This window comes from Gracilinanus agilis, chromosome 6 (genome assembly GCF_016433145.1).
Source record: "Gracilinanus agilis isolate LMUSP501 chromosome 6, AgileGrace, whole genome shotgun sequence".
Classification (NCBI taxonomy): Eukaryota; Metazoa; Chordata; class Mammalia; order Didelphimorphia; family Didelphidae; genus Gracilinanus; species Gracilinanus agilis.
The window spans coordinates 272,906,890-272,921,261 of NC_058135.1; the positions used below are offsets into that span (position 1 = coordinate 272,906,890).

General features: G+C 38.4%; 1 protein-coding gene and 2 pseudogenes across 1 annotated transcript; 2 read left to right on the forward strand and 1 right to left on the reverse strand.

Annotated features, from left to right (window-relative positions):
* Positions 1-838: 838 nt before the first annotated feature.
* LOC123251712 (olfactory receptor 4B1-like) lies at positions 839-1,750 on the forward strand. Its single transcript, XM_044681017.1, has one exon. It carries the CDS (start codon positions 839-841, stop codon positions 1,748-1,750), a length of 912 nt encoding a protein of 303 aa, XP_044536952.1.
* Positions 1,751-8,856: 7,106 nt separating this feature from the next.
* Positions 8,857-10,012, reverse strand: LOC123252582 (annotated as a pseudogene).
* A 1,882-nt stretch (positions 10,013-11,894) lies between these two features.
* Positions 11,895-14,084, forward strand: LOC123252583 (annotated as a pseudogene).
* The last annotated feature ends 288 nt before the right edge of the window (positions 14,085-14,372 follow it).

A 14,372-nucleotide genomic window follows, 5' to 3' on the forward strand; every position in this document is an offset into this window, starting at 1 on the left:
ATATACAGGTTTTCCATAATTTTTTGATATTAATCCGCTTATCATTTCTTAAGGCATAGTAGTATTCCAACATAATGAAGGGTTGCAACTTGTTTAGCCATTCCTCAACTCATAAGCATCCTTTCAATTTTCAGTTTTTTGACACCACGAAGAGAGCTGCTATAAATAGTTTAGAACGTATAGGTTCTTTTTTTCCCCTCTGATATCTTTGGGAAATGGACCCAACTGTATTATTGCTTGGTCTAAGGGTATATACAGTTTTATAACTCTCTGGGCTTAATTCCAGATTGCATTTCAAAATGGTTATATAAGTTCCCAGTTCCACCAACAGTGTATTAGTATCTCCATTTGCCATAAGAAATGGTGAGGATCTTGGAAGTTATGCCATATGAGGATGGATGAGGAATTTGTGGATCATTAATTTGTAGAAAATGAGACTAAGGGACAATGTATGACAGCTTTTTAAAATATTTGAAGTAATGTCTTGTAAGAAAAAAAGATTTGATTTGCTCTACTTGGCCTTGGAGGACAGAAAGAGGAGCAATACCTGGATGTAGCTAAAAGAATGATTCTAGCTGAATTTTGGGGAAGATTGCCTTATTGTAGGAGCTATCCCAAAGTAGAATTAGCTAGAATTCCAATTGTGATTCTATCTGAAACTTACTGTAAAGGATCAGGATAATAATTGTAAACAAAATAAATGGAATATTGTGGAGTTATTGGGAATTAAGAAGAACATTTACATGAAAAATAAAGTATTCGTGGTACTTATTTTTTCTTTTGTCTTATTTCAAGCCTAGTAATTTTCTCTAGATCTGATATGACATGATTGGATTCCATGGCCATAATAAACAACGTGACCCAGTTAATCTTTACAGGACTCTTTCAGGATCAAGAAGTACAGAGAGGATGCTTTGTAGTTTTTCTGCCGATGTACATAGCCACAATGTTGGGCAATGGCCTCATCATCTTGACTGTCAACATGAGCAAGACTCTGAACTCCCCCATGTACTTCTTCCTCAGCCATCTGTCCCTAATAGAGATCTGTTACTCTTCTACAGTCGTTCCTAAATTAATTTCTGGCTTATTAGCTGAGAACAATACCATCTCTTTGGATGGCTGCATCACCCAGATCTTCTTTTTCCACTTCTTTGGAGTTGCTGAGATCCTCCTGCTCACGGTGATGGCCTATGATCGATATGTGGCCATCTGTAAACCTCTCCATTACATGACTATCATGAGCCGTCCTGTGTGTCGTGTGCTGGTGTTTAGTTGCTGGATGGCTGGCATTTTTCATTCTGTGATTCAGATTCTCATTACGGTTCGGTTGCCCTTCTGTGGTCCCAATGTGATTGATCACTATTTCTGTGACCTCAATCCATTGTTCAAGCTTGCTTGCACTGATACTTTTGTGGAAGGGGTTATCGTGTTTGCCAATAGTGGTCTAATCACTTTATTCTTCTTCCTCCTCTTGATTTTTTCTTATGTTGTTATCTTGGTTCACTTGAGAAACCAGTCAGCAGAGGGGAGACGTAAGGCCCTCTCAACTTGTGGCTCTCACATTACTGTTGTTCTCTTATTCTTTGTTCCTGCCACTTTTCTCTACTTGAGACCCTCTTCTACTTATGCTGAAGATAAACTTCTGTCTGTGTTCTATACAGTGCTTACTCCAATGTTGAACCCAGTCATCTATACCTTGAGAAATACTGAAGTGAAGAATGCTATGAGGAGGTTGTGGGGAAAAAAATGAAATCTGGAGGGGGGGGAATGAAAATGGATTTGTCAAGACAATGAACACTGACTTTTGGGGTAGTGGTTATATATGTATATATTACACATACATATATACATAAATACTTATGAATTTGATTTAGGAAAGGATATAGAAACAAAATTAAACATGAGGAAGGGAGTGGTATGCTTGCAATGGAATGATCTGGGGAAGAATTGTTTAGGGAAAAGTGTGATGGATTTAAAATTTAAAGATGTCTTTTATCCATTTCCTCATCTGAAAAATAAATACATAAAGCTAGATACTCTCTAAAGTCCCTTCAGCTTTTCTACTGTCATACACTATCCCAGGTGCTGAGAATGCAATGACAAAAATCACACAGCTTTATGTTTTCAAGGGGTTTACATTCTACTTTTTCAAGCCATAGAATCATAGGATTATAGATCTGGAGCTAGAAGGATATCAGAAACTACAGAATCCAACCTTTTCATTTTACGAATCAGGAAACTGAGTCTTTGGAAGGATAAGTAGGTTTTTGAAGATTTCAAAATCAGTTGTGTCAAAAGTAAGATATAAACCATGACCTTCTGATCCCAGAGCCATGATTACAAATAGATGAATCTAGTATTTAGAAAAAACTAAATACAGAGGTATTTGGGTAGAGTCACTAATAATTGAGAATGAAGATAGTAGGATCCTCCTTGAGCTGTACCTTTTGATCTAGGCTGGTCTTACAAGTAGGTGAAGAAATAACATGCAAGGTGATGTAGTTTAAGAGATATCAAGCATACCTCCCTGCCCCAAAGTGTACCCCTTGATACTCTGATCCTGAATCCTAGAATTCTTTCTTGAGGACTTTATTAGAAGAGTTGGTCCCTCTTTCTGAGGGTTAAGGGCCTTTCAGTTCCTTAGTAGTGAATACCAAAAAACCAACGTCAACAAATCAACTTGTAATCCTACAAGTCTTGTTGCCTTGTGGTGGTTTCAATCCCCAATACAGCTATAATGCCTTAGTGTGTGATATAAATGCTAGATGTTATTTTTATTGTTATTATTATAGATTCTGCCCTTAAACATAATATTCTATCTCCTGGTGTTGGTCTTTTTGTCTTGTTGTTTCCTAGGCCTGGATTTCTTTCTCCGTTCACCTGGGTTTCTTAGCTTTCCTGGTTCCCTTTGTGACTTAGCTCATATTTCATCTTCATGAGATCTGTCTCAGATCCCATAGCTGCTGGGGACTTCTGCTCTGAGACCACCTTCCCTATATACTGAATAGATCTTATCTGTATGTTTTTTTGTATGTTGTTTTCACTATTAGAAGGTAAACATCTTTAGGACACAGACTGTACTTTTATCTTCTTTTGTATTACCAATGATAGTGCTTAGTGCAGAACCTGTCACATAGGAAGCACAAAATAAATAGTTTGTGGACATAATTATTGTAGATTTTATAGTTTTCCTTGACATATTCAAGGTCTGTGTTGCTCATGTAACTTATTTGTATTTCTACACCTATTGTCTAAATCTGACTTGAGGAGAGACATGAATAGTTCTCTCTAGAATCTTGCCTACCTCTCTCCATGGGAGACTTGGATTTCTGACTGAAGAGAAACAGGAGATTTGGGCTACTAGGTTAATTGCTTTCTTCAGAGAGGGTGTACAAAACAAGAATTATATTTCTTTGTTTCTCAAAATGATAGTAATCTGTGGGAAATGATTCAAGTTTCCATTCTAAGACTTTACTTTCTACCAGATGGTAGCTACACAAAAGACCTTCAGAAACAATGACTAGTAAGAAAATCTATTTATCTAAGTAAATAGCAAATGGGATTCTGGGAAATTATACAAGTTAGAATATATTAAAGAATAGGCAGAAGGAACGAACTCCCCCACTATGAGCAAAATGATTCACCAAGAAGATTTCTGAAAATCTCTAGCTTGGCAAATTGGAAATCAGGACCTATTGAGATGCTGGCTGCTTTCCATGTTTTCCACTTCCTAAAGTCTTCTTTTTCTCTTTCCCCAAGTTCTCTTTGAAAAGGGTTTTGAACCTTCAAGCTTGAAGAAGCAAAAGTTCTGCCTTCTCCAAATCTCTCTAGCCAACTCAGATCTTAACCCAGGTGTGGAGTATTTGTCCAACAATTAGAATAGTTTTCTGCAAAAGTACTAGGACAGAGCCCTGGGTTACAGATGGAGAAAGAGAGGCAGAGGAAAGAACAGAGTGTTTGAATTCTAAATTAAAGAATTATAGGGGATGACTCCCTGTTGGCCTATTTGCCATTCCTTATATTTTATGTTCTGTCTCTGTATCTGGGTACCAGGTGACAGTCATGCCTAGAATGCCTTTCCTCCATATATCTGCCACTAGTAAACCATACATCTAAGGTCCTGTTGGTGAACCTATGGCACATATGCTGGAGAAGGGAGCTTTCTTCCCCCTCTTCATGGGTATTTGAGAACATTTCTCTCATCACCCACCCCTCTGCCCAGCAACCCAACGGAAGCACTTCCTCCTTCCCCTGACTTGGGTCAAGGTGCAGCTCCCATGGGGCATGAGGGGGGCAGTTTGAGCACTCAGGTTCACCACCACTGATCTAAGGTCTCAGTTCAGGTTCCAAAACCTGTGCTTTTCCTGAATCTCTTTATTGTTAATGTTACCCAGCCCATGTTGCTGTGTAAAGCAGTTTGAGTAAGAAGCATTGTATTATTATTGCTTACATTTAAATAAATTGCTTAACTAGTAATTTAATGTTTTGTCAAGCCTAGGAATTTGACGATTTTATTATATAGTGAAAGTAACTCATCAGGAAAAATTTCTTTAGTTAATTCAATAGATAATATTTAATAACATTGGGGTAAATTCTCAGAGTCAATTTTTTAATTAATGAGAAAGTGGCTGCCACTTAGGAACTTATAAGTAAATATTCAACTATATCTCTAGATTATTTAAAATTTAAGATGATGAAAATGAATGTGGTAATAGTAGGCTGAGGATTCACCAAGCCACATAGGCTATCCTATGAATGTTGACAATTCTAAAACCCCATTATACTAGCTTACATTGTAGCCTCTAGAGTTGAGAATGTTGGCATTATATTGGAGAATCTCTATAAGCTTGAGTGAGGTCTCTCAAGAAGAGGATTAAGTCTTGTTATTAGGTTGAGTATTTGAAAGAAAAGAGAATGTTAAATGGGAAAGAGTCTTAGAGCAATGAGTTTGGGATTCTGAAACTGGAGGAGCTTTGTAATGAATGATTTAAATTGTGGAAGAGACCTGGGAAAAAGATTTTGCCTCATTTTACAACAGATGAGAAAACTCTAGACCAATTCTCTTTGCACTGTTGCCTCAGAGTTACACAAGAAATACCAAAATTGTAACAGGTTTTCAGGTATGATTCCCTGCTATTCACTGTCCTAAGATTCCTTCTTCTCAGCCTCACCATGTTTTCTAGTGTAAGGGGGCTCTAGAGCTGACTAGAATTCTTGGATTTGTAGTTTATGAAGTTTATAACTTTCCATCAGCTCTGAGAGTGCTTTGTTCTATTGTTATCTTTGAGTCAGAAGGTAGACTTGAGGTAGGACATTTAGTGGGTGAGAGGGAAGACTGAGAGGAAGGAATGGGGACTCTGAGTTGAGCAGCCACAATAATAGAGGAGTCAGTGTCACCATTCTTAGCAAGGACTTAAACTTAATTAGAAAGAGCCAGTCCCAGAGAGGCAACAAGTGAGAGGAGATACTAGAAGGAGAAATGAGTTTCAAAAGAGGAAGAAGAAATCAAGGTAGGCCTTTGGACTCTTGTAAGTAAGAGTGAAGCTGCCAGTTTTCTTACCACTTCAAGGAATCTGGGAAATTCTAAAAGGTCTACCTTTCTCCTCCTTTGCCCTTCTTTCCCCTTTCCTGTAACAGTAGCAGTAATATATTTCACTTGCTTCTTTTGTCTTAGTATTTCCTGAATCTTAATTTTTCCTCCAGTATATAGAAATCAGGAATGATCTGTAAATAAACAAAATTTAAATTAAGGCCAAGAGGAAAATATTGTTAGGGATTTTCCCAAGAGTGGCCTCTGACCAATTATAATAATATTACTAACTTTTTATCGACTCAAAAGTCCATAAAATTTCAGAGAAAGGGGCCACATGGACCTGCATGCCATTTTATTTCTTCTAGACTAAAAGCAAGCTAATTGTTGCAACATGATCTGACTCCTTAAATCACCAGAGAGGAAGGAGTAGAGAGGATCTGGTACTGGTTGGTCAACTCTGCCTTCCACAGAGATACCCAGCAGTGGTCCATTAGAAATGGGCAAATACTCAGACCACTAAATAAATAGCTGAAAGGGGCATTCAGCCTTTCCCCAAATCATTATTTCTTTGGCACAGTTCTGTCCTAAGGGAGCTGAGGAAGACCTCAGGGAATTTGATCTCCTGCTCTTAGCTGCTGACTTAGGTATTTTATAAGGTTAGGGCACCGCAGAATTAAAATCATCCAGCTGAAATCTCTGTTGGATTGTCTCATGTCAAAGGATATGAGCAGCTCTGAATTGTTGCCTGTTGTAATTTCATCTTCTTTCTAGGGGATGGAACAAAGTGATTGGCCAGGCAATTTTGAATCAGGCTCTACTCTGCCAGCAGGAAATACTTTGCTTGTTTTCAGAGATCATGGATTATTTTATAATTTGGTGCAGGTAGGAATGAAGGGAAATCATAAACTGTGAGTTAGCAATAAAAATAGCAAAGTTGATGCCATGGGAGAGGTAAGATCATGTAGCGGGAAGACCATTGGACTGAGAGACAGGCTTTATATGTTTGTTGACACTAAAGGGTTGGATGGCCTTGAGCAAGTCTCTTCTTTCTGAGTCGCATTTTGTCTCTTTGGCCAGATAAAAAATCTGGACTAGGTGATCTCTAAGGACCTTTAGAGTTCTAACTTAATGTTTATTTTATAGGTGCCTTCAGGCACTGAATTGGTATTTTATGGTCCATATTTTATTCTCTTTTGCTGGATCTTCATTCAGGTCCTGACCATTATCCATAGGTTTTTCCCAAGGCTTTGCCTGCCATCCTCTTCTTATTTTCCTCTCTATATGGAAAATATTCAGTAATCTCATCAGCTGGACTGGGTTAATTTAATCTCTACACATATGATTCCCATATTTATATACCTAGCCCTACCGGCTTTTCAGATTTCCAGTTTTTTACCACTTCTTTAGAGTAACCCTTTTTCCTCTGTCATTGTCACTTCCCTGGTGCAGGTCCTCAATGCACCAGGTTTACACTATTATAATAACTTTTTGGCTGGTCATCCTGCAACAAGTTTCTCCATATTCCGGTCCACCCTCCTTTCAGCTATCAAACCAATCTTCCCAAAGTGGGAGACCTATCAGCCCTTCACCTCTGGCTCAATAAATGTCTATAGGCCTCTCTTATCTCCAGGATCAAATATGAAATCTGCTGCTTGTCATTTAATGGCCACAATAACTTCACTGTTTATATTTTCAATCATCTTACATCTCATTCCCTTTGTTGTCGCCATTGATACAATGATAAAAATGATACAATATCAGCCTCCTTGCTGTTCCTCAAACAAGACACTCTATTTCTCAACTGTGGGCATTTTCACTGACTGTCCCCCATGATTAGTATTCTCTTCTTTCTCATTTCCATGTCTTGGCTTCCTTCAAATCTCATAAAATTTCATCTTTTTCAAGAAGTTCTCTTAATCCCTTTTTTTAGTACCTTCCCTCTGTGGTTTTCTCTAGTTTTTCCTGGATATAGCTCATTTATACATAGTTGTTTTCATTCTATTTTCAGAGTTAAACTGTGAGATCCCTGCAATTTAGAACTTTTTCTTTTGGCCTTTCTTTGTGTCTGCAGAATTTAATTCAATGTCTGCTGTACATTGCTTTTGAAAATTTGCGTTTGTTTTATTTTCTGATATAAGGTTCAATTATGCATCTAAAAGGGCATGAGAATCATGGTATGTGCTGCATGTTCAGGAAAGCATAGGGGAACCAACCTCCTCAGAGCACAGTTTAATATTAAAAGCCACAGATGGATGTCATCCCACAGACTAAGCCAGGCCCCCAAAGTACCTTAGTCATAACCATTATGATTTCTGCCATCTTCAAGAAGGCACTTTCCATTCTATAGCAGAAAACATAAAACCTAAAGTCAACATTGTCCCCGGGACCAGTTATGTTCCTCACTCAAGCAGAAATTCCAAGTGCTGCAGGCCATTATTTATCCCAATTTTCCATATAATATGGTCTAAGAAATATTTTGAAACACCTTACCTAGGAACCATATAAAACAAGGAGAGGAGTAAAGGTAGATACATTAAAGTCTAACACCAAGAATTTAAAGGTTAGTCTAGTCTTTAACTGCAAGATTACTGAGGGAGACAGGGAAAGGAGAGTATTATGCACATTTAATACTGAAGTTCTTAAGATATTTTTTGATTCCTGTGATTTTTTTCTGATGCTGATTCAAGTTTATAAACTGTATATAGCACCTGAAATTTTATATTGCAAAAGTAACGAGCCAGTACACGCACACTTTTGAATTTCATGATGTACAAAAAATGTTTAGAATTTCCAACTGTAACAAGAGAAAGTCTGATATTCAAAGTGCAAGTTCTGTGTGTTCAGATATCATACTTTGCCCTCTGCACCTACAATGTCACTCTCCATATTGTTTCTAAGAATCATCAAAGATAGGAAGTACTATATTAGGATGGTTAGTTCCCTAAGACTACTTAATGAGGCATTTGCAAGTTTTTTGTTATATTGCTAGTTTCCAGGGCTTTAGCCCCAATCATGAGCAAATCTGCGTCCTCCCCACAAATACTCAAAAGACAAAGTCAACTCTATTTCCATAAAATCATTTTCTGGTAAGTGGTAGTAGGGGAGTGAGAAGGGGAGCATAAAAACAATAGTGTAACTTCAGAGGTATACTCTTCTATTTGTGCCTCTGAAATGGATTTTAATCTTATCTTAATTTGTCACCACTATAAAAAAATACTGATGATCAAGATTGAAACCTGAAGTTGTTTAACCATATAACTGCCAAGATTATTGAAGTTGAAAAAGGAGATTAGAGAAAGGAAATGATGTCAGTGAATCCTTCATCAATTTTCTGTCTCCATTTCAAATGACCACTTCAGACTTTTCAAGGATACATACACATTTCCAAAACCAGGGTACTTGGTCAAATACATCAATACACCAGTTGCACATTGTCCATCTCGCTGTACACAAAAGCTGCAATTGTAGATTCCATGACAAGGGGGGAAATGTCAATTTGGGTCCAGTAATGCTATCTTGACCTCTTCACCATGTTGATTGCAAAGATGTTGGCCACAGAACTCCGGCCACAGAAACTACAAAACATTCTGGGTTTCTACAGTTGGTTTTGGTGTCAAGAGTTTTCTGGTGATGCTGGTGGCAGGTGGAACCTAATGAACAGTTGTAGATCTTGTCCCAGGAGGAGAGGCAGATGTTTTCCAGTTCTTCCTCTGTAATCTTTTCCACTGGATGAACAATATGAGGAAGGGTCATGGTACCTGGGTGATGACTTCTAGGTGTGCCATCATCATCCCTTGATGGTCTTCCTTTTTCTCACCAACATATACTTGTCCTCGAAATCTATATTACCATCTAAGTGCAGATCTGGGGGTCTTTCAATCAGAGACTTTGACCTGGTGTGTGGACGAATTCTTTCAGGGTTTCTTCTGGAGGGGTCTCTTGGGAAGGAGTGCCTTTGACCTGGCTTTGAAGGGCTACTACCTGGAAGTGATTTCCTTTCAGTAAATAATCCCTAGAAACTTTGTAATTCCAACATTAGTTTTGCAAGCATTGCCCTATTTTCCTTTATATTTAGTGCTGTCTTTAAAAAAAAAAAACTGGAACCTTTCTCATCTTCTGAGTCAGAGTCAGAATTGGAAATGGGGGCCTCTAAGGCTTTGGGTGAGGTTGCTTTCTGATTCCTTGCTTTTTTGGACCCTCAGGTTGGAATTTTTAGAGCTACTTGCAAAGAACCAGAATGTATCATTTGATTCTGAGTCCTCCTGCCTTCATCATCAGAATCCAATTTCATTCCATCTTGTATCTTGCTTTCTGAGAAGCCTCAGAATGATTCATCATCAGAGTTAGCATAAAATTAGTGGCCATTTCTTTAGTGATATCTGACCTGAATTTGGGTTTCTGTAAAATTCCACAATTCCCTCTTAGGTCTTGAGCTTCACTTTCTGGAAAGCTGCATAAAGATTCATTATCAGTGTGAAGATGGGATTAATTCTCCCCTGTCTACTTTTAGATTTAATCACCAGAAGCATATACACTGCCACTTTATGCTTAAGTGGGGGGAGGTCTGCAACCCATGTGTTAAAGTGGGACATAACTCAAAAATGACTGACTGCCCCCTGGGCAGCCCTAAGAAAATTAAAAAACTACAATTGGTCCCCATAAAGTGGGGGGAAGGCACAGGAAGTGATGAAAAGAAGGGTCTTTAAAAGCAGTTGCAACTTCCTGTGAGTGGCATTGTTGGAGCTCTTTTGAGATTGTGAAGGCTGATGGGGGATCATTTTGTGAGACTGCTCTTTACTTTGGATTGGTGAGTGGAAAAAGCTGACCTTCCTTTCCTGACTTCTGGAGAGATTAATACCACATAGGCCTCCCTCTTGGAGGCTGTGTGGGTGATACCTAATTTACCTCTGGGCCCTCTGGTTGGGCTTCTGGAGCCCTGCTGGAGCGAAGCCAGGCACTGGAGCAGATATTGAGCTTGTTAAGCTAGATTTTTTACTCTACCCTCTTTCTCATTTCTCTACCTTACTCTTTCCCTCTATTTTGTAAGTAAAAAACTGATAAAAAGTCATTTTTACTTGAGATATATTAATTTCTGTGACCACATTCTCTTATATCTAGTCCAACTTTAATTTTTTAAACTTTTACATCAGAGTCCTCATTAAAAACATTTGCCAGTTCTCCTCTCTTCAATTTTTGTATTTAGAGTACAGAAAAAATGCCATTTAAAATACACAAGGTAAGGTAAAAAGATTGTGAATAATGATGAGACCACACATTTCTAACATTTACTGACATTTAAGTTCATATAGAAGTTGTGTATACTGCATTTGACACTTGGGCTGGAACCAATTCTCATATTTTATACACAATGATAACCTACAATAGGGCAAATCTGAATAATCAAACCACTTCATGGGATGCATTATTTATACTAATTGGCACCTATCTGCATTCACACCATAGTCATTGTCTTCCTTTTTTCCATTTCCTTTTTTTAAAAGCATTTGATAGGTAGCTAACCTGGATTTGTAACTTTTATTGTTGCATTATGTCATGTTGCTTTCCAAGAGTTTGAACCAATTTAGAACTCTGACATCAGTGGAAGTGTGGCTGTTAAAAACAAACAAACCCTTCCACCTTAGCAGTAAAACGAGACAGTTGGACTCGGTGGTGTCTATAGTTCCTTCTGGCACTAGATTTATGATACTATAATTCAGGCAGTTACACTTTATTTCTCAAAGCTCATCTTTCTAATATTCTGTTCTAATTTCTAACATCTCATTTATCTTTCTGTTTGGCACATCATATTTCTTTAGTAGATCACTGAAGTCTCACATTGATGATACTTTTTTCTCTAAATCCAGTTGCTATATTTTTGGATGTCCATGTGTTTATTCAGTTTATCATGGTGGAAAGAGTGTTGGATCTTTAGTCAAGAGATGCTTGGATTTCAGTTTTATCTCTAGAACCGACTAGCTATGTGACTTCTCTGAGCCTCAGTATATTCATAGATCTCATTCTTTGGATTCAAGTCATGAATCCTGATTGATTAATATATTAAATAGACATTAAAACTTGAAGCACTTAGGAGTGAATTACATCTATAAGTTGAGAATCAAGTAAGATAATGCATGTAATACATTTTGTAGACTTTAAAGTTCTAAATAAAGTCAGTTTTCATAATAACTGTGAGTATTATTGGTATACTTTTTATTTTCAGTGGTCTTTTTATTTATTTATTTTTATCCTCCTGGTTTCTTTAAACATAACAAAAGGCCAAAGCTTTTCTCTTTTATTATTTCCTGATTTAAATTCATTTTTTATAGTATAATAATTATATTTTAATTAATGGATTTAGCATATGTTGGGCAATGACCTCATCATCTTGACTATCAATACAAGAGTCTGAGCTCCCCCATATACCTCTTCTTCAGCCACCTGTCCTTAGTAGAAATTTGTTACTTCTCTACTACTGTTCCTAAATTTATTTCTGGCTTATTGATTTTGGATCTTTGGATGGCTGCATGATCTAGATCTTTTTTTTCCCATTGCTTTGGAGTTTCTGAGTTCCTTCTGCTCACAGTGATGGCCTTTGACCAGTATGTGGCCATCTGTAAACCCCTCTATTACATGACCATCATGAGCTGTCCTGTGTGTTTTGTGTTGGTGTTTAGTTCCTAGGTAGGGGGTATGTTTCACTCTGTGATTTAGATTCTCATCATTGTCCAATTGACCTTCTGTGGTCCTCATGTGATTGAATACTATTTCTGTGACCTCCATCCCTTGTTTAAGCTTACCTGTACTGATACTTTTGTGGAAGGAATTATTGTGTTTGCCAATAGCAGTTTATTCTCTGTGATGTTCTTTCTCTTCTTGATTTCTTCTTATGTTGTCATACTGATTCACTTGAGAAGCCAGTCAGCAGAAGGGAGTTGCAAGTCTCTGTGAAGATAGAATTAACTCTCCCTTTGTCTATTTTTAGCTAATCAAATCAAGAACTTAAAGTGCCCCTACTTAGCACTGGTAGGTCACTAGGTAGGAGAGTTCACAAATCACTTACTAGCTCACGTATCTAAAGGCCACAACCACTGCCCTCCCCTGGGCAGTGTTATGAGGAAGATTAGATTAGAGTAGTTATTGACTAGGTATTAAGTACATAGCAGGAAGGAGCTGGAGCTGGGAATTCCAGGATGGAATGAGGGAGGAGGAAGTGTGCCTGTGCCCTGAGTGAGGACTCCATTAGTGGTGGGCAAAAACTGTTGCCAGCCTGGGAGACCTCAGAGCAAAGGACACCCTGCTTCCTGATTTTTCCCCTGGGATCCTGAGTGGTGGCATCTAGCAAAAGGAAAGAAGATCAAGAATCCTGTGCCAGGGAAGAGGTGAAGTTGGAGATCTGGTGTACAGTGCTTCAAGCAAAACCCTCACAACCTAGTACCTGAGACCACTTTGACTCCTGGCATCCAGAGATCATCAGTGGATTGCAGTGAAAATCCCAAAGCCACAAAGGCCCTAGCTGTACTCCAGCCTGGCAGGTTCCAGGTCTGAGGCAGTTACCCAGAGACTCCATTTATAGCTCCTTGGGCCCTGTTAGTTTAGATCACTCAGATAAGAGTAGAATAAGTCCTCTCATTGCCCTGTGGTTTTATCCTTTAGATTTTAAGTATAGAAATCCCTTTCCCACCTTTTAGTCAAACATAATTAAAGCCGTTAGGTCTCTTTTACCTTGTCAGCCTGTTTTAAGACTCTGGCCTAGTGGAAGCTGAGTGACAGTTAAGATCAACTGCCATTCCTGTGGGAATCCAGTAAACTCTGGTCTTTCATCCTGGTCCAGTCTCTCATAAATCCTAGAGTGTGTTCCCACAAACCACTTAGTTTATTTAAAATATCCCTGGTGACCCCATTACCTTACTTATATTTTCTACAGCAGTGCTAGGTAAATTGGGAGGTTGTGATTGGTTCCTGTGAAGAGGGGGAGAGACAGGAAGTGACTTACAGATAATTACTTTAAAAAGCCCAGTCTGGGCATTCAGCCTCTCTCTTTGCATTGGTGAGTGGGGCTGGAGAAACTCTCTTGTTCTTCCTTGACTCTTCCCTTGTATTCTGTATCAGTGAGTAGAGCTGTAGAGACACACTTTTCCTTGGAGTCATTCTGTGTTGGTGGAACTCTGGTGAAGACATCACTGGGACTTTTGGCTGGGGACTATTGGAAAATCCACTTGGATATTGGGACTTGGGGAGGCCCTTGCCAGGGGCTGAGCTAGACTTCACCAGAGCAGCACTTAGGGCTGGTAGGCTAGACCAGGCTTTGTCTCCTTCCTATATTTCCCAATTTCAATATCTCTACCTTATTGTAAATAAAAGCTGCTAATAGTCATTTTGACTTAGGGGCTAATGTTTTATAATTGGTGACCACAATATTATTTTATAATTCTCATATTGAGTCAAAACCTTAAATTTAATTGTTACAGCTTTCTCCACTTGTGCCTCCCACATCACTGTTGTTCTCTTATTCTTTGGTAGTCTTCAGTCTGGGAACAAGTCCAATGAGTGATAACAAAGAACATGGAGGCAGGCTTAGGAATAGAACAAGAATAAGGAGGTCCCCATCGAAGGACTCAGTAGCTTTCTTATCTTCTAAAGAAGATGGACAATATGAACTTATCTCACTGTTCCAAGTCTAGTCATGAGTCTGATAAGATGAATTCGACAGGAGGAAGAGAGGGAAGTGGGCGAAAGTCTTCTGTGATTAGAAAATCTTATAAATTGGTTTTTTGAATTCAATTCATTGGCGTCTCTGTGAAACCAAACCTAGTTATGTCCCCTTCTGCGAAAGGTACAA

Excerpts from the sequence above, each read along its gene's own strand:
- LOC123251712 (XM_044681017.1), top strand. The coding sequence starts at position 839 with ATGGCCATAATAAACAACGTGACCCAGTTAATCTTTACAGGACTCTTT.